This window comes from Aotus nancymaae, unplaced genomic scaffold (assembly GCF_030222135.1).
Source record: "Aotus nancymaae isolate 86718 unplaced genomic scaffold, 86718_ANA_hifiasm-v0.15.2.pri h1tg000057l, whole genome shotgun sequence".
In the NCBI taxonomy this organism is placed as follows: Eukaryota; Metazoa; Chordata; class Mammalia; order Primates; family Aotidae; genus Aotus; species Aotus nancymaae.
Genome location: NW_026988471.1, coordinates 60,636,481 through 60,659,286, shown reverse-complemented (window position 1 = coordinate 60,659,286; position 22,806 = coordinate 60,636,481). Strand labels below are relative to the sequence as shown.

General features: G+C 40.7%; 2 protein-coding genes across 7 annotated transcripts in view; one reads left to right on the top strand and one right to left on the bottom strand.

Moving 5' to 3' along the window:
• Nucleotides 1-22,806, bottom strand: part of COMMD1 (copper metabolism domain containing 1) — a 239,231-nt gene that overhangs the window by 203,468 nt on the left and 12,957 nt on the right. The window contains exon 1 of one of the 4 annotated variants that reach the window (XM_021672873.2): nucleotides 762-782. The exons of the other annotated variants lie outside the window; for them this stretch is intronic. Coding sequence (XP_021528548.1) covers nucleotides 762-767 — 6 coding nt within the window. The 5' untranslated portion in view covers nucleotides 768-782. Of the gene's footprint in view, nucleotides 1-761; nucleotides 783-22,806 lie in introns of those variants that run through there. 4 annotated transcript variants of the gene reach the window in all.
• LOC105734378 (small ribosomal subunit protein eS6-like) overlaps nucleotides 1,678-22,806 on the top strand; it is a 33,874-nt gene continuing 12,745 nt past the window's right edge. Inside the window, exons 1-2 of one of the 3 annotated variants that reach the window (XR_001111495.2) lie at nucleotides 1,678-1,833; nucleotides 8,987-9,074. The gene's annotated coding sequence lies outside the window, so the exon portion shown is untranslated. The remainder of the gene's footprint in view (nucleotides 1,834-8,986; nucleotides 9,075-22,806) is intronic. The other 2 variants (XM_064364162.1, XM_064364163.1) reach the window with 2 other exon arrangements.

Sequence of the window (22,806 nt, the reverse complement as noted above, 5' to 3'; positions counted from 1 at the left end):
CCAAGACAGAGTCTTGCTCTGTTATCCAGGCTAGACTGCAGCAGCATTATCTTGGCTCACTACAACCTCCTCCTTCTGGGTTCAAGAAATTCTCCTGCCTCAGCCTCCTGAGTAGTTGGGATTACTCAAGAGGCATATGCCACCACACCCAGCTAATTTTTGTATTTTTAGTAGAAATGGGGTTTCACCATGTTGCCCAGGCTAGTCTCGAACTACTGACCTTGTGATCCGCCTGCCTCGGCCTCCCAAAGTGCTGGTATTACAGGTGTAAGCCACCATACCCAGTCTTAGTAGTCTCTTTGGATCATTCTCTTAGAGACTAATCAATTCTGGATGCCAGGGCAAAAGAGGTTTATCAGCAGAATCCTGGTCACTTTATAAGTTCTGCCATCCAAAGACAGACTGTCCTGGCAGTTGGCTGGCTTCCCCCTCTCAGAGAATTTCTGTTCTCCCTAAACCTCAATAGCAGTCACCTGGACTTTTCATAACATCTGGGCATAATTATACAGGAAAGGTTGTAGGGGAGAAAAGCATCTTTCCCTCCCACTATCTTAGGGTTACAGTTGAGTCTCTTACGATAAAAAACAGGTGAACAAAAGAAAAGCATACAATTTTTTTTTGAGACAGGGTCTCACTCTGTCACCCAAGCTGGAGTTCAGTGGTGTAATCATAGCTCACTAACTCATTATAGCCTTGACCTCCCAGGCTCAAGTGATACTCCCATCTTAGCCTCCAGAGGAGCTGAGACTACAGATACGCACCACCATATCCAACCAATTTTTTGTGAAGACCAGGTCTCATTATGTTGCTCAGGCTGGTCTTGAACTCCTGGGCTCAAGTGATTCTCCGGCCTTGGGCTCCCAAAGTGCTAGGATTACAGGTGTGAGCCAGTGCACCTGGCCTTACAAATGTAAATTTTATATGACACAGGAGCTTTCATAAGGAATGTAGATCTAAAAAGAAAGAAAAAATAATAAAATAAAATAAAATTAAAAAAGGAATGTAAATCTGAAGAAACAGCTAAACCAGAATATTTTTATGCTAGGTTTGATAAAGAAAGGAGAGTCGTGGAGAATTATGACAGGGCAAAAAGAGTATGGTCTAATGGTAATAAACTAGGGGAAATTTATCTAGGCCTATTTGCTGAGACTCTTCTTGGTGTCTTTGTCTTCAGAGGTAGAGATGTTCCTTTCTTCCAGGTATAAGAAGGGCACCTCTCTGTGAAAGTTGCAGATAGCAAGATGAAATTAACTTTTGCTAGACCCAGACAAAATAGAGCCAGGAACACCCAAAGAAGAGGAGGCCCATGCTTGTGAGACAAGAACAGTTTCCAAGGACTTTCTAAAAGTCGTTCTGTGTCCTTCACACATCTCCTGCTTTGATAAGGTTTATCACTAGACATTCTTTAGGACTGCAGTAATTCAAATAATTAATGAACTGGGAACAGTTCTTATCTCGGACATGTAATTCAGATAAAATGTTTTCAGAAGAACACTTGCCCAGTAAGGGCATCTCCACCAATGAACTGATAACAACTCTGGCTTTGAACCTCTGGAACCAATGAACTCCATTCCTAAGCAGCTTATGCAAATTTCTTTTGCTAATAAAAGCTTCCCTTACCCATCCTTCATGGAATGCACTGGTGGCTTGCCATTCCACGCATTCCAGGTTATTTCTAATCCTAAGTAAACTCAACATGTACAGACACAGTTTTCTCTACTATCCTTTTTTTAAGATTGACTTCTCAGATGAGGATCTGGGAACCTACTTCTGGAGGCCAGAAAATCCTTCCAAGGTTTTTATGACTTGCTTCAGGGGAGTAGGCAGGGGAAGGTAAGAGAGATTTTCCTGCTTTTGCTATTTTCTCAAATGCCTTCAGCTTAAAAAATATCCAAGGCTGGCTTATAGCTTATCACAACCATTTACGAATTTATTTGTTCCTTCTCCACTCCCACTGCTTCACTTGACTGGCCTAAAAAAATTAAAAAATATGTCAAGGTACAACATTTTGGGGTTGTCCTATAAAGGTCATATTCCTTAAAATTCCTTAAAATATGTGACAAATTCCTTTTCCAAAACTTAAAAATGTATGCTTAGCTCTTTAGGATACTGAAAATAGATATTAAATAGCTCCCTGGGCCAGGCACGGTGGTTCACACCTGTAATCCCAGCACTTCAGGAGGCTGAGGAGGGTGGATCACTTGAGTCCAGGAGTTTGAGATCAGTGAAACCCTGTCTCTACTAAAAATACAAAAATTAGCCAGGTGTGGTAGCACACACCTGTAATCCCAGCTACTCAGATGGCTGAGGCATGAGAATTGCAAACCCAGGAGGCGGAGGTTGTAGTGAGCCGAGATCGTACCACGGCACTCCAGCCTGGGCAACAGAGGGAAACTATCTCAAAATAAGTAAATAAATAAATAGCTCCTTGCTTTATATTACTTAGCTTCTTATAGGTTTTGTTAATTAAAAATCACAAAAGGTTACTATCACACTGGTCTTTAAGAAAAAACTACAGAAGGCCACTGTTTTGGACTAAGCTACTGCACTAGGTCCCAACAGACAACACTAAAAATCAAAATGGAGTCACCCATGATAAAGTTCACATCACCACAACTAAAACTATGTTGTTATCTGACCTTCCAAGGAATGAGCACAGAGCTGTAACAGCCAATTTCTCCAACAGGCCAGTTTCAGTCTTCAAGTAGCCTGAGAATGAAGTTCCCTTTGTTCAATCCCTACACAATACTTACAGCCTGAAGTAACCTAATATTAGTCAGTTATTCTTCTATTGTTCTATCTCCTCATCTGTGCCTTACGAGGAAAGTAACTTTTTGAAATGACCAATCTACTTTTTATTCTTTGTTTCTGCTTTATTCAGCCCTTTCTGCCTATAAAATCTACTCCCTCTGCTCAACTCATGGAAACATTTATTCTATTTTATGGAATGAAGTGTTGCTCAATTCTAGAATTACAAATACACAGAGACTGACAAGCAAAAAGTGATGGAGGCAGGTCTCAATAGATTAGAGGTTTATTTAGCCAAGGTTGAGGATGTGCCCAGGGGAAAAACAAACCACAGGAGCATCTGTGACCTATGCTTTTTCCAAAGAAGGTTTTGTGGACTTTGGTATTTAAAGAGGAAAGAGCAAGCAGGATGGGGGGAATAAAAGGAGGAACAGGTAGGCAATGAGGCAGATGGTTACATTCTTGTGAAGCTCCAATTAGCCTCAGAAAAATCTACATTTTACATAAGAAAAAAGGAAGTAAAAGAAAAAGCCAACTACGTGTTGTCTCGAGCTCAGTAAATCTACATTTTACATAAGATAAACATGAAAAGAGAGTAGAAGAAATGAGGGTATGACATGGGGTGGTGATATTACAGCTATCAATTTGACAACAAAAGGAAAATTGTATTGATGACTCAGATCCCAAGTTTAACTCTCCCTTTTGTACAGTGAGTTTGGGGTTCCGAGATTCTATTTTTCTTAAGCCCTTTAAATTAGCCGTAATTTTGTCTTTTGACAGGTTATTATCACTGTGCCTGAAAGTATATGCCACTGTAGCTGGTTATGGCTCTCAAAGACAAATAACTAAAATCTAACCTTATAAAGGGGACAGTCTTACTTCTACATTACTTACACAAATCAGTATGTTTAATTTAAAAAACACTAACTCTACAATTGGCATCGCCTTTAAGCTGTCCAGGACTCTTGTAATATATTCTGTCAGTGGTTCTCAATACATATCCCTAATGTAAATAATTTGTCTGAAAGAATAATGTAACTAACACTTTACCACATAGCAGGATTTTAAAATAGTAATACTGAGAAAAGAACTTTATTTGAGAAATGTGAGTCCTTTTAAATTATGAGGCCCAGAGAGACATTAAAATGAAACAGCAAGCTTGTCCTACTTCCCCCTTAAGCTATGTATCCATCTCTTGAAACTGCTTGCTATTGCCACAAGTAGCTATAAATTAACCTAATAATGCCATACATACCTTCAATATAACCTACACCCTATAGCTTAACAATGTATGGACAATCACTAATCAATGTTATTTCTATAATCCAATGAGAATTTCTGACAGACAACTCTGAATTGGTCCACTTCCTATCCCCCTTTGTTTCCCTTGAAAAATCCACTTTTAACTGCTGCTAATTGGAGTGTATATACACAGCAATTTAAATCTATGCTCCTGGTTGCAATACTCAAGCTTGGCCAAATAAACTCTCTCTATTAATTCTGCCTCAGCTTCTTATTTTAGCTCAACACTAACAATTACTAAATACAAATTATATGCCAAGCACTATTGAGGGTTTTAACATTTTGTTTGTTTTTGTTTTTTCCTTTGGAGACAGGGTCTCACTCTGTCACCCAGGCTAGAGGGCAGTGGCACAATCACAGTTCACTGCAACCTCAACCTACCAGGTTCCCAGGTTGAAGCGATCCTCCCACCTAAACCACCTAAGTAGCTAGGACTACAGGCGTGTGCCACCATGCCCAGTTAATTTTTGTATTTTTTGTAGAGATGGCATTTTGCCCATGTTGCCCAGGCTGGTCTCAAACTCCTGGGCTCAAGTGATCTGCCTGCCTTGGCCTCCCAAAGTGCTGGGGTAAGAGGTATGAGCTACAGTGCCCAGCTACATATATTTTTATATAGATTAGATACATTACTAATTCTAGCTAAATTCAAAATTATTCTTCTTATTCTATACAGGGAGAAACTAAGGCTCAGAAAGATTAAGCAACTCACCCTTAGTAAACTGTAATACTAAGATTTTTTTTTTCCAGATGGAGTCTCGCTCTGTCACCCAGGCTGGAGTGCAATGACACAATCTCAACTCACTGCAACCTCCGCCCCCAGGTTCAAGCGATTCTCCTGCCTCAGCCTCCTGAGTAGCTGTGATTACAGGTCCCTGCCTGGTTAATTTTTGTATTTTTAGTAGACATGGGGTTTCACCACATTGGCCAGGCTGGTCTCGTACTCCTGACCTCGGGTGATCCACCTGCCTCGACCTCCTAAAGTGCTGGGATTACAGGCATGAGCCACCATGCTGGGCCAGTACTAGGATTTTTAACTAAAGTCCTTCTTGCCTCCTAAAACCTATTATTTTCCAAATAACGAACTGCTTCCTAAAAGTCGCAAATTCATCAGAATGGTGTTAGATGGCCTCCAAACTCCATGTTCAGTTATCAACAGAATGTACTCTTATAAGTGCGCAGATGGGGGCTTCTAACATTTCTTTTTACTCATTGTTTCCCAAATATCTCATCATCTTTTTTGAGACAGGGTCTCGCTCTGTCACCCAAGCTGGAGTACAGTGGTTCGATCTCAGCTCACTGCTCCCTCTAGCCCCCAGGCTCAAGCAATCCTACCACTTCAGCCTCCTGAGTAGCTGGGACTACGGACATGCACCACCATGTCCAGCTATGTTTTTTGTATTTTTAGTAGAGACAGGGTTCTTGCCACATTGCCCAGGCTGGTCTCGAACTCCTAAGCTCAAGCAATCTGCCCACTTTGGCCTCCCAAAGTGCTGAAATTACAGGTATGAGCCATAGCACCTGGCCTCCCATGATCTTCCACATCTCAATGCCTGGGCTTATGCTGCTTCCTCTGGCTGGGATATCCTTTACAACTTCCACGTTTTCAACTCCTTTAGAACTCAGCTCAGTAAGTTAGTTATTTCCTTGTCTTTATCTACACAGTAACTTTCTTATATCTGTATGAGTAACTAAGACTAGTTTAAGGAGTCAAAATAACCCATGTTTAAGTACCAACTCTTTCCACTTGTTAAGAAAGGTCTGTGGCAAGTCTTTTATCTATTCCAAGCCTTAGTTTTGTCATTACCTATATGGAAATAAGAACACCTCCATCACTGGATTGGATTACAGATTAAATAAACACAAAATATTGTAGGTATCCTCTACAGGAGGGGTCCCCAACCCCCAGGACACAGACTGGTACTGTACTGGTAACAGGTCTATGGCTTGTCAGGAACTGGGCTGCACAGCAGGAGGTGAGTGGTGGACACGCAAAAGAAGCTTCATCTGTATTTATAGCTGCTCCCGCCAGATGCAGTGGCTCATGCCTGTAATTCCAGCACTTTGGTAGACCTAGGCAGGTGGATCACTTGAGGTCGGCAGTTTGAGACCAGCCTAGACAACATGATTAAACACCGTCTCTACTAAAAATACAAAAATTGGCCAGGCGTGGTAGCTCACGCCTGTAATCCCAGCACTTTGGGAGGCTGAGGCGGGCAGATCACGAGGTCAGGAGTTTGAAACCAGCCTGGCCAATATGGTGAAACCCTGTCTCTGCTAAAAATACAAAAACTAGCTGGGCGTGGTAGCACGTGCCTGTAGTCCCAGGTACTCAGAAGGCTAAGGCAGGAGAATTGCTTGAACCCAGGAGGCAGAGGTTTTTTGCAGTGAGCCAAGATTGCACCACTGCACTCCAGCCTGGGCCGTAGAGGGAGACTTTGTCTCAAAAAAAAAAAAATTAGGCAGGCATGGTGGCAGGTGCCTGTAATCCCAGCTATTCCGGAGGCTGAGGCAGGAGAATCGCCTGAGCCCAGGAGGTAGAGGCTGCAATGAGCCACGATCTTGCCATTGCACTACAGCCTGGATAACAAGAGTGAGGCTCCATCTCAAAAACAAACAAAAAGTATAGCTGTTCCTCATCGCTCATATTACTGTCCAAGCTCCTCCTCCCGTCAGTGGCAGCATTGATAAGGCAAACCATATCATGAACTTGAGCATGTGAATGATCTAGGTTGTGTGCTCCTTATGAGAATCTGATGATCTGTTACTGTCTCCCATCATCCCTAGATGGGACCATCCAGTTGCAGGAAAACAAGCTCAGGGATCCCACTGATTCTACACTATGATTGAGTTGTATGATTATTTCATTATATATTACAATGTAATAATAACAGAAATAAAGTGCACAATAAAAATAATGCACTTGGATCATCCCAAAACCACCCCCCTGCCCCCAGGCCCAGGGAAAAATTATCTTCCACAAAACCAGTCCCTGATGCCAAAAAGTTGGGGACTGCTGACTATAGCACACACTTCTAGGTTATTAGATTCTAGTCCTGTTCACATTTTTTTTTTCTATTTAGCAATTATTTGCAATGTTTTTAATTTTAAAAAAATATTTTTAAACTAAAGTAGGTTTTTTGAAATACAGTCTCACTGTCACCCAGATTGGAGTACAGTGACATGATTACAGCTCACTGCAGCCTCAACCTTCTGGGTTCAAGCAATCCTGTTACCTCAGCCTCTCAAGTAGCTGGAACTATGAGGCATGTGTCACCACGATCAGTTAATTTTTGTAATTTTTGTAGAGATGGTGTTTCACCATGTCACCCAAGCTGGTCCTGAAATCCTGAGCTCAAGCATCCGATCACCTTGGCCTCCCAAAGTGCTGGGATTACAAGCATGAACCACAGAGCTGGCCTGCAATTTGTAGACAGATAACTGAAAGATATGTAAATTCTGTCCTGTCACATAGTAACTTAATTGACAACACCCCTTCTCCCTCAGGTAATGGGGGAAGGGGAAACTGTCAGAGGTGTGTCAAACAGAACAACTCCATCTTGAACAGGAGTGGATAAAATGAGGTTGAAACCTACTGGGCTCCATTACCAGCCGGTTAAGGCATTCTAAGCCACAGGATGAGATAGGAGGTCCGCACAAAATACAGGTTATAAAGACCTTGCTGATAAAACAAGTTGCAGTAAAAAGCTGGCTAAAACCCACCAAAACCAAGATGGTGGCCACAAGAGTGACCTCTGGTCATCTGTACACTCCCACCAGTGCCATGACAGTATACAGATGCCAGGGCAATGCCAGGAAGTTACCCTATGTGGTCTAAAAAGGGGAGGCATGAATAATCCATCCCTCGTTTAGCATATCATCAAGAAATCACCATAAAAATGGATGGGGGGGCGGGTGGGAAAAGAAAAAAAAAAGGGTAACCAGCAGCCCTCAAGGCTGCACTGTCTATGGAGTAGCCATTTTTTTATTCCTTTACTTTCCTAATTTGCTTTCACTTTATTATATGAACTAGCCCTGAATTTTTTCTTGCACAAGATCCAAGAACCCTCTCTTGGGGTCTGGATCAGGATCCCTTTTCTGTAACAAAACCAGTTTCCAATTCACCTCCACTACTTTATTCCATATAAATTTGTGTTTTCCTTTGAACAGGTTATATCTGCCTGGATGCCTCAATTCGTTAGCAGCATGTCTTTATTTTTGTAGCTCTAGCATAGTCATGATTTGTCTCTTTTTTGAACAATACATTTTTAACAACACTATCATGGTTATCATGACAACTCTCAAATCTTGAGCTTTTCTAAACTCCAGACTTCTTATATTTACAAGAAATCAAAATATGTCACCCCAAAATACGACTGTAGGAAACCAGAATATGACACCCCAAAATATGCATCTCTGGCATAAGGATTATTTTGATCTGGTAACTGTGAGAAACAGCTCTGAAAACAAGAGTATAAATTATCCTTTTGTAAGAGAAATTTACATCTCTAAAGGAAATCTTCATTTGTAAGGATACAAGGAAGAGAAAAGTGTCTCCAAATCACTAGAAACTCTTACCAGTAGAGAACATACAATCTTAAATCTGCATAACAAACCTTGCCCTGGTCTATTGTGCTTTTCCTGGGCATCTCCCCATTTTGTCAGTTTGTCTAATATTGACAATGCTGAGTTTGATCATTTGATCAGGGCCATGTCCACTGTTAACTTCCTATGCTTCTGTTGCTGGGCTTTCATATCCATCAAAGCCACCTAGCATCTATTTATCCATCTCTATTTAGTCCTTATATTTTCTAGTCTCTCAAAACTCCAAATCCTTCTTCCAGCCCCTCAATCTCTACAGGAATCTATGCTGTCCTTTTTCACTAAAATCCCAAGATGGCTCCTTCAACTTCATCTTTCCTTTTACGTTTCCTTCCAGATATAACAATCAAATATAATATGTGGCCTGTGAACAGATCTTGGTCTAAATAAACCAGCAAAAAAGGACACTTCTGAGGACAATCAGGGTAATTCTGAATATTCAAAAATTACTGTCGACTTTATTGGTTGTATAATCATATTGTGGTTACATGGTTTAGAGACACACACTATTAATAAAATTAAAGTGAGGCCAGGCATGGTGGCTCACACCTGTAATCCCAGTACTTTGGGAAGCCAAGGGGGGGCAGATCACCAGAGGTCAAGTGTTCAAGACCAGACTGGCCAACATGGTGAAACCCCATCTCTACTAAAAATATAAATATCAGATGGGCGTAGTGGTGGGCACCTATAACCCTAGCTACTCGGGAGGCTGAGGCAGGACAATTGCTTGAATCCAGGAAGCAGAGTTTGCAGTGAGCCAAGATCACACCATCATACTCCAGCCTGAGCGACAGAGCAAGGCTCTGTCTCAAAAAAATTAAAGTGAAATATCATGACATACATTTAAAAATATTCCAGCAAAAGAGAAAAAAAATTTTAAAGCAAATACAGCACAATACTAACATGTATTAACCTAGGTGAAGGGTATAATATTCTCTATTTTTCTTATGTTTGAACATACTAACAATAACTAAAAAACTTGTTCCAATCTTTAGAAAACTGAGGCCTAGAGAGATTAAGTCACTTGCTCAAGATGACAAGTTTTAAGTAGCACAGCTGGGATTCTAATCTAATCAGCCTAGCTCCCAGTCTGGGATCTCAGTTTCTGTACTACACTGCCTCTTATTCCAAGGATGACAGTTTGTGATGTACCAGTGCTTGGGGTAGAAGAACAAAAGAAGATAGGTGGCCTAGCTAAAAAGATTAACCAATAATATACGTAAAGCACTTAAAACAGTGGCTGGCATATATAAAGAACTATGTATGTATTAACTATTACAGACCACTTGTTCCACAGAAAAATATTATGGGTGCTGTGTAGGGGAAAAAAAGGAAGAAAGGTTTCATGGATTAAGTTTGAGAAACGTTGAGTCAAAGAAAGTTAAACAGGTTTCTCTACTGCAGAATCTCTTATTATTTTTAATATGTTAATGCCCATTTCCAAGAAATGAATATAGTATGCGTATAATACGCATCTTAGTTATCACTAAATGTTTTCTTCCAAAAAAATAACCTGAGGAACTGATAGTCTGTGTAGCAAACTTTGGGATGCTCTGATTTATATGAAGAAATTAGGTCCTTCATAATAAAGTAACATTTTATTTCAGTGGTTAGAGAAAAAGAAACAATTCATAACGTTTTACTGAGCAAAAACAATGTTCCCTTTCAAATGTTATCAACAGCCTAACAAGTAGCCTTTTTGAAGTTTGCTAATAAGATTACTGGCTCCATCTCTGCCCTTTCTCCAGGGCTAAGTATTATGAGATCTCACGTCCTCTACCTGAGATTCAAGGTGTGGTGCCTCACACCAGTAATTCCAGCAGTTTGGGAGTCTGAGCCAGGTGGTTCACCTAAAGTCAAGAGTTCAAGACCAACATGGCCAACATGGTGAAACCCTATCTCTACTAAAAATATAAAAAAGCTGGGTGTGATGGTAGTCACCTGTAATTCCAGCTACTTAGGAGGCTGAAGCAGGAGAATTGTTTGAACCCAGAAGGCGGAGGTTGCAATGAGCCGAGATCATGCCACTGCCCTACAGCCTGGGCAACAAGAGCAAAACTCCATCTCAAAAACAAAAAAAAACAACAAAGAAATATTCTCTTTTCTACCTGAAGGTAGCGAGAACCCTTCCTCCTGCGGATGAGACAGTCCATCGACCCTAACACATACACACACACACACACACACACACACACACACACACACACACACGTCTTATAAAGAAGAAATATAATTTTGATGTACTAAGGACATGGGGTAGTGATACCCTCTAACTAATAAGTACTCTCCTCCTTCCTGCAATGCAGTTCTTTTTTTAATTTTTAAATTTTTTTCATTTTTATTTAGTTGGCATGAGGAACTCAGCTCAATGCAGTTCTTATAATAGCAGAATCTTTATCATTATTTTTTTAAAAAAAGAGTCTCATTATGTTGCCCAGATTGGTCTCAAACTCCTGGGCTCAAGCAATCCCCCAACTTCAGCCTCCTGAATAGCTGGTGAAGAAAACCAAAATTTTCCTCTCTAAAATAATGGGGATTACTGAGCTAAAAATGGTTGAAACACAGGGCACACTCTTACCCTCCTCTTATCCTTTCCCACCTAAACTAGGCCCCTTTACAACACTTGCTTATGAACTCAGTAACAGAGCTCAGAGACAGTACACCAGAGGATCCAGGTGCAGACTTTACTCTTCCCACAAATTTACCTTCCCACATTTTCCTGCCTTTTGGAAGCCTGAAGATACTCTCCTTTGTCTTGTCACTATATAGGATTTAAGGTTCTGTTAAAATACTATTTAAGCAAGGCCCTCAAGCCACTGCCTTGAGAGAGAAAAATTATGCTTTTGAATTTAGTCCTCTCCCACGTGAGGGGTATGGCATGCATTAATAAACTTCTGCTTGTTTTGCATTTAATTTGTGTTCAGGAGATAATCTCAACAAAGAATAAAGAGGGAAAGAAGAAATTATGTTTTCTCCCCTACTCTGAGATTACAGGCACATGCCATTATGCCTAGCTAATTTTAAATTACTGAATCAGTGGTCCTTTGCCCTTGCAACATAATCTAGTACACCACTGACATGAGAAAGATGTGTTTTCAGGTCCTATTCTTTTTTGTTTAAAGAAAAATACAATCCAGGAGAACTTCTGCCAAATTTCAAAGGAACCTAAAAAAATATATCTAAGATTGGAATTTAAGAATTTTAAACTACTTGGGAGGCTGAGGCAGGTGGCTCACTTGAGCCCAGGAATTTGAGGATGTAGTGTCCTATGATCATGCCTGATTAATAGCCACTGCACCCAGCTTGGGTAACACAGCAAGATCCAGACAAAGAAACAAAAGAAAAGAAAAAGGGAAAGATCCAGACAAAGAAACAAAAGAAAAGAAGGCGAAGGGAACAGGGAACAAAAGGGAAAGGAAAAGGAAAGGAGAGGAAAGAAAGAAAAAGAATGTTAAGCCAGGAAGTCATTTAACAACAACCCCATTTATGGACTCATGGGTGTAGTATAATGGTATTTTAGGCATCATTAATGTTTAAAATATATAATAAAATTAAAATTAAAAATTAAATTAAAATAGATATTTAAATTTAAAATATATTAAAATATATATTTAAATATGTATTTTAATATATTTAAAACATTAATATATCCAAGGTAGCTCACATTAAATTTCTTCTCAAATTATCATATTTTCAGAATATAATCAAACACATAGTAAAACATAATCAAGCCTAAGAAAATACTTTTTTGTTATTGTTGTTTTGTTTTTTGAAACAGGGTCTCACTCTGTCACTCAGGCTGGAGTGCGGTGGCATAGTCACTGCAGCCTTGACTTCCCAGACACAAGCAATCCTCCCACCTCAGCCTCTTGAGTAGCTGGGACTATAGGCATGCATCACCACAACAAGCTAACTTTAATTTTTTGTAGACATGGGGTCTCACTATGTTGCCCAAACTGGTCTTGAACTCCAGGACTCAACTGATCCTCTTGCCTCAGCCTCCCAAAGTGCAGGGATTACAGACATGAGCCACCACACACAGACGAGAAAGTACTTTATAAATGTGTGTCTAACAAAATCAAAAGTCACAAAGACTTCACAAATGGCCTGGATTATAACTAAAATCAACTACAATATTAAATGTTTACAATATATCCCAAAAAGTAAACTACGCAAATTTTCCTTTATCACAAATACTATAATGAAAACAAAAGGTATCCTCACAATCATTCTAGTTCCCTTCCAGCTCTTGTCAATATGCATAATACAATTTTTTTTTTCATTTTTTGAGACAGAGTCTCACTGTTGCCCAGGTTAGAGTGCAGTGGTGCATTCTCAGCTCACTGCAACCTCTGGCTTCTGGGTTCAAGCAATTCTCCTCCCTCAGCCTCCAGAGCAACTGGGATTACAGGTGTCCGCCACCAAGCCCGGCTAATTTTCGTAGTTTCAGTAGAGACCAGGTTTCACCTTGTTGGCCAGGCTGGTCTCAAACCCCTGACCTCAAGTGATCCACCTGCCCCAGCCTCCCAAAGTGCTGGGATTACAGGTGTGAGCCACCGCACCCAGCCCACACCATAATAATTTATGACCATACTTGTAATCAGTATAGATATACTTTAAAGCTATGTATTTAGACATATAATAACCTAAGACTATTTGGCACTTACAATTAGATTCTATTGTGGGTATATATATTGTCTGTCATGAAAAATATTAATAAATAATACACGCAATCAAGTAGTCTCTAGGATTTTAAGAACTAGGTCACCAAGTCAAAAAGTAACACCAATGCACTGATTAGAACAGCCAAAATCTAGAATGCTGGTACACCAAATGTTGGCAAGGATGTGGAGCAATAGTAACTCAAATTCATTGCTGGCAGAAATGCAAAAATTGCACAGCCACTTTGGAAGACAGTTTGATAGTTTTACACAAAACTACACATACTTGTCCTATGCATTTGGATGTCTGCAGCAGTTATAGTCATAACTGTCAAACCTTGGAAGCAACCAAGATGCCCTTCAGTAGGTAAATGGATAAACTGTGACATATCAGATAATGGAGTATTATCTAATGCTAAAAAGAAATGAGCTGGCCAGGCACAGTGGCTCACACCTGTAATCCCAGCCCTTTGGGAGGCCAGGGTGGGTAGATCACAAGGTCAGGAGTTCGAGACCAGCCTGGCCAATATGGTAAAACCCTGTCTCTACTAATACAAAAATTAGCTGAACATGGTGGCGGGCACCTGTAATTCCAGCTACTCGGGAGGCTGAGGCAAGAGAATCACTTGAACCTGGGAAGCGAAGATGGCAGTGAGCCGAGGTCACACTACTGCACATCAGTCAAGGTGAGAGAGGGAGACTCCGTCTCAAAAAAAAAACAAAAAACAGAAATGAGTATCAAGCCAGGAAAAGCCAAGGAGGTATCTTAAATGTATATTACTAAGTGGAAGAGGCAATCTGAAAAGGCTACATACCATATAATTCAAATAATATAATATTCTAGGAAAGGCAAAACTATGAAAACGGTATACAGATAAGCAGTTGCCGGTGAGGGCGAAGAGGAGGAAGGAATGAACAGAAGCAGATTTTCGAGGCAGTGAAACTATTTTGTATACTATGATGGTGAACACATGTACACTGCACATCTGTCAAAACCCATAGAATGTACAACACAAAGAATGAACCCTGGGAGGTAATGATGTGTTAATGTAGGTTCACCTATTGTAAAAAATGTACCACTCTGGCATCAGATGTTGATAGTGAGGCAGTCATGTGTGTCTAGGGACAGAGAGTGTATGGGAACTCTTCATACTTTCTGCTTAATTTTGATGTGAACCTAAAACTGCCCTTAAAAATAAGATCTGGCCAAGTATGGTTCAAGACCAGCCTGGCCAACATGGCAAAACCCCATCTCAACTAAAAATATAAAAATTAGCTGGGTGTGGTAGCACATGCCTGTAATCCCAGCTACTTAGGTAGCTGAGGCATGAGAATTGTTTGAAAGGGGGAGGTGGAGGCAGAGGTTGCAGGGAACCAAGATCATATCACTGCACTCCAGCCTGGGCAACAGAGCAAGACTGTTTCAATTAAAAAAAAAAAAAAAAAGAAAAAAGAAAAAAAAAACAGCCAGGTACAGTGGCTCATGCCTCTAACCCAGCACTTTGGGATGCCAAGGCGAGCAGATCATTTGAAGTCAGGAGTTTGAGACCAGCCTGGTCAATGAGGTAAAGCCCCATCTCTACTAAAAATACAAAAATTAGCAGGTATGGTAGCACACACCTGTGGTCCTAGCTACTCAGGAGTCTGAGGCAAGAGAATGGCTTGAACTCAGGAGGCAGAGGTTGCAGTGGGCTGAGACTGCACCACTCCACTCCAGCCTGGGCAACTGAATAAGATTCTGTCTCAAAAAAATGAAAACAAACAAAAAAACCTATTCACATTATTTTTAAAAGTAACAGCAATGTTTTTTAATGATCTTCACTACTACAAAGAAAATTAAGTTTACTGGTTGGGTGCAGTGGCTCACACCTGTAAGCCCACCACAGTGGAAGCCTGAGGTAAGTCCAGGAATTTGAGACTAGCCTGGGTAACATGGTGAAACCCTATTTCTACAAAAAATTAGCTGGGTGTGATGGTGTGTGCCTGTAGTTCTAGCTACTCAGGAGGCTGAGGTAGGAGGATTGCTTGAGCCCAGAAGGTCACGGCTACAGTGAGCCACCTTCGAGCCACTGCACTCCAGTCTGGGTGACAGAGCAAAGCCCTGTCTCAAAAAAAAAAAAAAAAAAGAAAATGTATCAGTTTTCATATTAAGAAAAATAAGTGTAGGCCGGGCGCGGTGGCTCAAGCCTGTAATCCCAGCACTTTGGGAGGCCGAGGCGGGTGGATCACGAGGTCAAGAGATCGAGACCATCCTGGTCAACATGATGAAACCCCGTCTCTACTAATACAAAAAAATTAGCTGGGCACGGTGGTGCGTGCCTGTAATCCCAGCTACTCAGGAGGCTGAGGCAGGAGAATTGCCTGAACCCAGGAGGCGGAGATTGCGGTGAGCCGAGATCGCGCCATTGCGCTCCAGCCTGGGTATCAAGAGCGAAACTCCGTCTCAAAAAAAAAAAAAAAAAAAAAAGAAAAATAAGTGCAAGAGAAATTTCAGTCTCATTTTATTTTTTAAAAGGAAGCAGAGGACAAAGTTGTTTCCCAGAATCTGACATTGTTACCTGTCTCTTTAGCATAGCCAAAAGACAGGAATAAGCCGGCACAAAAATATGTCCAGATCCTGTTCTGTTTACTGCTTGCTTTCTCCGTGCAAAGAACAATTTGGATTTGGTAGGCTTCAGAATGAAAACATTCTATAGATTTTGACTATTTGAATCTGAAAAATGTAAACACATTGGCTAAAAGATGCTGATGACTATTAGTTTCTCACGGGAAGAAATTTATATACAAACTAGCAAACATAAAGATTTCATCTTCAAACATGGTATTAAAACAATTTATTATAATGGAGTCAGACTGTAGTGTGTTACACATTTAAAGTGTCCCCCTCCACTCTAAATTCTTACATTTAAGTCATAACCCCCAATGTGATAATACTTGGAGACAGGGCCTTTGGGAGGTAATTAGTGTTAGATGGGGTTATAAGGTTGAGGTCCTCATAAGAAGGGATATCAGAGAGCTCTTTCTGTCTCTCCCTGCATGGCCACACACAGCAAGCCAAAAGATAAGGCCTCAGAATAAGGCCTCAGAATGAAACCTACCTTGCCAGTACCTTGATCTTAGATTTCCCAGCCTCTAGAACTGTGAGAAATTTCTGTTGTTTAAGCCAACAATCTTTGGTATTTTGTTATGCCAGCCCAAGCTGACTAAGGCACAGGGGAAACTAAAAGCAATTCTAATGGTATGCCCCAATTAGAACTTGATCCAAACCACTGGCTAATCAGGCCCATGGCTTCCAGATTTATACTCCTTATTGTTTTAAGTGAATTTGCCATCAACACGTATAAATTCACAATAGGATAGGAAATAAAAGCAAAAGAAAGTATACTACAATAAAAATTCATCCTAAGACAGGTTCCTCTTTAAAAAAAATTAAAATTCAGTATTTTGGATTGCAGAAAAATCAACCTGACAATTTAGGATCAATCTCCCATCTTGTAAATACATATAGCTCTGCTTCCTTCCACTGCATTCATGTAACTATTTTGTCATTTACTGATAATCAGAGCTGAGTGCGAATAGGAAGTGATGAAATTCAAACTGATTAATTTTGATCCTTCTAAGCAACTTCAGTGTCATTACAGCATAAGCAGAAATCATAACAAGATCATAATTTTCAAGATTACCCCAACTTTAAAAACCAACAAAAACAGTAAAGGAAACTATGCTTCCTAAAATACCAGAAAGCTGAAGCAGACACCTAAACAGTGAGATCTGCTTTCTTCCCCTAGACAAAAATGAAGACCTACTGACATACATTTGGCAGGTCAGGTGTTTTGAACATTTGTCAATCTGGAATGGTGTTGTGAGACTACAAGAAAGGATGGCAAGGCCAGTCACAATGGTTTATGCCTATAATCCTAGCACTTTGGGATTACAGGCAGGAGTTCAAGAACAGCCTAGGCAACATAGAAAGAACCTGTCTCTATAAAAAAAAAAAAAAATTAGCCAGGTGTGGTGGTGTGCATGCCTGTGGTTCCAGCTACTTGGGAGGCTGAGGTGGGAGGCTCTCTTGAGCCCAGGAGGTTGAGACTGCAGTGAACCATGATCATGCTCCAGCATGATCCAGCCTGGCTGGCAGAACATGACCCTGTCCCCGTACCTACCTCCCCAAAAAAGAGTAGCTGTGTACCAAAAAGTAAGCTTTGCAGGCAGAGTAACATTGCAGGCCAAAAGAATCCAAGTTGAAATGTGTTTGCATTTTCTTCTATCCACTTCCCCTCAGAGAGAGACTCTGTACAGCTGGCTAAGGAAATCAGAAATTTAATCAAACCTTACAAGGGGCAAAAGCGGGTGGCTTGATATGGTCTCCTCACCTGTAAGTAAACCCACCTGAAACACTGCAGAGTGACATGGTTTGGCAGCTACACTGAAACAGTTCATGATTCACACTACTCAGGAAACTATCTTTCTAGACTAGGCGTGGTGGTTCACACCTATAATTCCAGCACTTTGGGAGGCCAAGGCATGTGGAGGACTTGAGCACACGAGTTCAAGATCAGTCTGGGCAACATGGAGAAACCCCATCTCTACAAAAAATACAAAAATTCACTGGGTATGCTGGTACACACCTGTAGTCCCAACTACTCAGGAAGCTGAGGCAGGAGGATGGCTTGAGCCAGGAGGAGGAAGTTGCAGTGAGCTGAAATTGCAACACACTGCCCTCCAGCCTGGGTAACAGAGCCAGATCGTGTCTCAAAAAAAAAAAAAAAATTATCTTTCTAAATATAAATCTGAGTTTATGTCACTTGCCCAGTTAAAACTTTTTCACTGACTCCTTGCTCTCCACAAAATAAAGACCAAATGTGTTAGTATAGCATTCTTGACTATCAGGTCCACTTTACCATCTTATTTCATATAGTCCACACTGAACTTGGTATCTTTGAACTCAACACACATTTCCATACTTACATGTCTTAATGTTGTTCTTCCTATACAGAACTCCTTATTCTGCTTGTGGAAATACTTCCTACTCCTAACTTAAAAGCTGTTATATTCTAGTAGCTGTTACATCCTAGTAACTACAATATCCTATTACAACTAATTCATTAGGCTTTTATTTTGCTTTCAATTCTCATCATTTAGCTAGACGTTCTTCTCCCCTAGTGAACTACAGGCTCCTTGAGAAATATGTAGTGTTTTCCTCATCTGTATATTCCCCTCAATACTTAGCATAATACTTTGCACAAAGTTTAATGTATATAGGAATGAATTAAGCACTCTATTTCTTTTATCATTTGATTAAAAGGAATACAATTCTGCATCATCCATCATTTAGTTTACCCACTTAGACAGAAGAAAATTAACGGTTACACCTAATCTAACGAAATATTAAAGGTTTGTAATTTTAAAATCTTGATAGATATTCCATAAAATGTGGCAGTTTGTTTTTGAGTCCACTAATCAAGTAAGCTTCCAAATCTTCATATTCTGAATGCCTGAAAGAACAGCTTAATAACTGCTTCAACAAAATCTCTTGAGGCTAGATATCTTGAAAGCAATTTGCTGCCTTCCACATTACCAAAGTCTAATTACAGAACATTACATTAGGATTACATTAAATTACACTGTTATTCAACAAAAAGATCTACAATTTTAGTCACTCCGGAACAAATTTACATGCTAACCCAGAAACCATGCAAAGCAAAATCAATGGTGGTTCTATGAATAATCAACTTAATTGTTTTCCTCTAAACAGATCTATATCCCCCTTTCTTATCTTTCTCTTAAATACTGTACATACACTTTTTGGCCAGAAGCCTGTATAGGGTCTTTTAAAGTAATAACAACAGGCCAGGTGCGGTGGCTCACACCTGTAATCCCAGCACTTTGGGAGGCCGAGGCAGGCAGATCACAAGGTTAAGAGTTCGAGACCAGCCTGGCTAACATAGTGAAACCTCAGCTCTACTAAAAATACAAAAAATTAGCTGGGTGTGGTGACGGGTGCTTGTAATCCCAGCTACTTGAGAGGCTGAGAAAGGAGAATCCCTTGAACCAGAGAGGCGGAGGTTGCAGTAAGCCCAGATTGTGCCTCTGCACTCCAGCCTAGGCAACAGAGTGAGACTCCATCTCAAAAAATGAAAAATAGACTGGGTGCGGTGGCTCATGCCTATAATCCCAGCACTTTGGGAGGCCAAGACGGGTGGATCACGAGGTCAAGAGATCGAGACCATCCTGGTCAACATGGTGAACCGTCTCTACTAAAAATACAAAAAATTAGCTGGGCATGGTGGCGAGTGCCTGTAGTCCCAGCTACTCGGGAGGCTGAGGCAGGAGAGTTGCTTGAACCCAGGAGGCGGAGGTTGCAGTGAGCCGAGGTCGCGCCATTGCACTCCAGCCTGGGTAACAAGAGTGAAACTCCGTCTCAAAAAAAAAAAGAAAAAGAAAAAGTAGTCACAACTAATAGTATCTGTGGAATTACTTCACATTTGCTTAACCAATTTCAAGTTGCATAAAGTTACATAAGGGGGAAGAACTAAACCTCACAAATTTTTATATTTTCATAATATAACTACCACAATCCTAGGCCAGGCATGGTGGCTCAAGCCTGTAATCCCAGCATTTTAAGAGGCTGAGATGGGTGAATCACCTGAGGTCAGGAGTTTGAGCCCAGCCTGGCCAACACAGTATAATCCCTTCTCTACAAAAAATATAAAATTGGCTGGGCATGGTGGCTCATGCCTATAATCCCAGCTACTTGGGAGGCTGAGGTAGGAGAATTGCTTGAACCCAGGAGGCGGAAATTGCAATCCAATAACAAGTTTTTTAAAATCCAGTTAAATTTGAATGTCCTTTCTAGAAAGCTACCTAAAAAGCCACTACTGACTTTAAAGAGAATCTAAGACAAAGTAAATTAGATGTATACGTGGGAGTGAGACCCCCCCACCCATTGTGGAATTCTCTATAGAGAAAGTAAATCTGGATGACAAAAATAATACACTGGGACATGCTGTTCTAAACACCAAATTTATTTAAAAATTCATATGTTGGCCGGCACACTGGCACAAGCCTGTAATCCCAGCACTCTGGGAGACCGAGGTGGACAGATCCCCTAAAGTCTCAGGTTCGAGACCAGCATAGCCAACATAGTGAAACCCCGTTTCTACTAAAATTACAAAATGTAGCTGGGTGTGGTGGCGAAGGCCTGTAATCCCAGCTTCTTGGGAGGCATGAAAATCACTTGAACCTGGGAGGCAGAGGTTGCAGTGAGCTGAGATTGTACCATTGCACTCCAGCCTGGGTGACACAGTGAGACTCTGTCTCAAAAACAAATAAACATACAAAACCCATAAGTTAACACATCACTTTCATTGTAAAATCTGTTAGTTTTCACATAAAAAGCTAAAGATGCTAATGATATCAGATTCATTATCCCAGGTAAATGTCTGTCACTGATTTATGGGATCAAAAAAAGATTACCAAGGTGAAGGGGAGGAGGAAAATATGTAAAAACTGAATATACCTTCTGCCTTCATTCCTTTATATGTATATTCTTATTTACCCACCCCTATCCTGACTCCCTCCTTGAATATCAGGTTTAGGAGGTTGTCTGTCTGGTTCACCGGTATTTCCAGTGACAGGCCAGGGTCTGACACATAGTATGTACTCAGTAAGTGTTCATCTGAATTAAATAGATGCATTTTAAATAAATTATAAATGATCTGATTATGTCTTTTTTTTTTTTGAGACGGAGTTTTGCTCTTGTTACCCAGGCTGGAGTGCAATGGCACGATCTCGGCTCAGCGCAACCTCCACCTCCTGGGTTCAGGCAATTCTCCTGCCTCAGCCTCCTGAGTAGCTGGGATTACAGGCACGCGCCACCACGCCCAGCTAATTTTTTGTATTAGTAGAGACGGAGTTTCACCATGTTGACCAGGATGGTCTCGATCTCTTGACCTCGTGATCCACCCGCCTCGGCCTCCCAAAGTGCTGGGATTACAGGCTTGAGCCACCGCGCCCGGCTATGTTTTAAGAAAGCAATATATGTTCAGGATAAACATAATAAAAATCTAAGAATTTCAAAAATGGTAGCTTCTTTATTTAGAAATAGGTCTCTAGAAAACTGGGAAAGAGACTTGTACAACTATCACATGTCACAAGAGGGAATAATGTCCAGAACAGTATCTTTCAGAGACAATGCCATACTGGCATATAAAGATGTTAAAAGTTAATCTTATAGGGCCATGCCTGTAATCTCAGCACTTTGGGAGGCCGAGGCAGGCAGATCACCTGAAATCGTGAGTTCGAGACATGCCTGACCCAACATAGAGAAACCTCATCTCTACTAAAAATACAAAATTAGCCTGGCCAGTGGTGCATGCCTGTAATCCCAGCTACTCAGGGGGGCTTGAAACAGGGAGGTGGAGGTTGCAGTGAGCCAAGATCACAACACTGCACTCCAGACTGGGCAACAAAAGCAAAACTCTATCTCAAAAAAAAAAAAAGCTAATCTTATAAATAAAGCACAGGTAACAGAAACCATCTCCAAATTTCTAAAACTATTTTTTCTTTTTTTTTTTTTGAGACAGAGTTTCACTCTTGTTAGCCAGGCTGGAGTGCAATGGCGTGATCTCGGCTCACCGCAACCTCCACCTCCTGGGTTCAGGCAATTCTCCTGCCTCAGCCTCCTGAGTAGCTGGGATTACAGGCACGCACCACCATGCCCAGCTAATTTTTTGTATTTTTGGTAGAGACAGGGTTTCACCATGTTGACCAGGATGGTCTCGATCTCTTGACCTCGTGATCCACCCGTCTTGGCCTCCCAAAGTGCTGGGATTACAGGCGTGAGCCACCGTGCCCCGTAAACTATTGTTTTAAACATTTAGTTGAAACATACATTTTTGTCAAAGATGAACCATAATAGAAGTCAAAATTTATAAAAACTATGTTCTAAATTAAGATGGAGCTAAAAATGTGAGGGTTTTATTAAGACAAAAAAAAAAAAATCATGATTTTTTTTCATATTCTGCAGTGTAAGAATCCACTCCACCAGACCGCATCATTTATACTTTCCCAAGGCATTTATCATATAAGATTCTTTAATCTTATATGACACAGTGACATTTTGTATAGAGCAAGGTCCAGCATATTAGAAGTTTAGTATGTATTTAATAGGTAAATTAAAGATAAACATTTCCTTTAAAATCTCCTTACCCAGCCACTCTTTGAACCCAAGTTTCCAGGCCCAGAGTGGTTGCTTTGAGAAAAGGAGAACCAAAAATAGATGAACTAATATGGGTTTGGTCCCAAACTAGGAAAAAGGAAAAAAGATTCACAGAACATTTGGACTCATTACAGGTCACCTGAGTCTATTAAAATACTCTACAACTCCCACCCGGCTAATCTGCAATTGCTGCTTTATCATGCGATGTCCAGTGACATAAAAAAGTAACACCAGTCATTTGTCTATTCTTCACAGAATGAAGAATTTACCCCATGT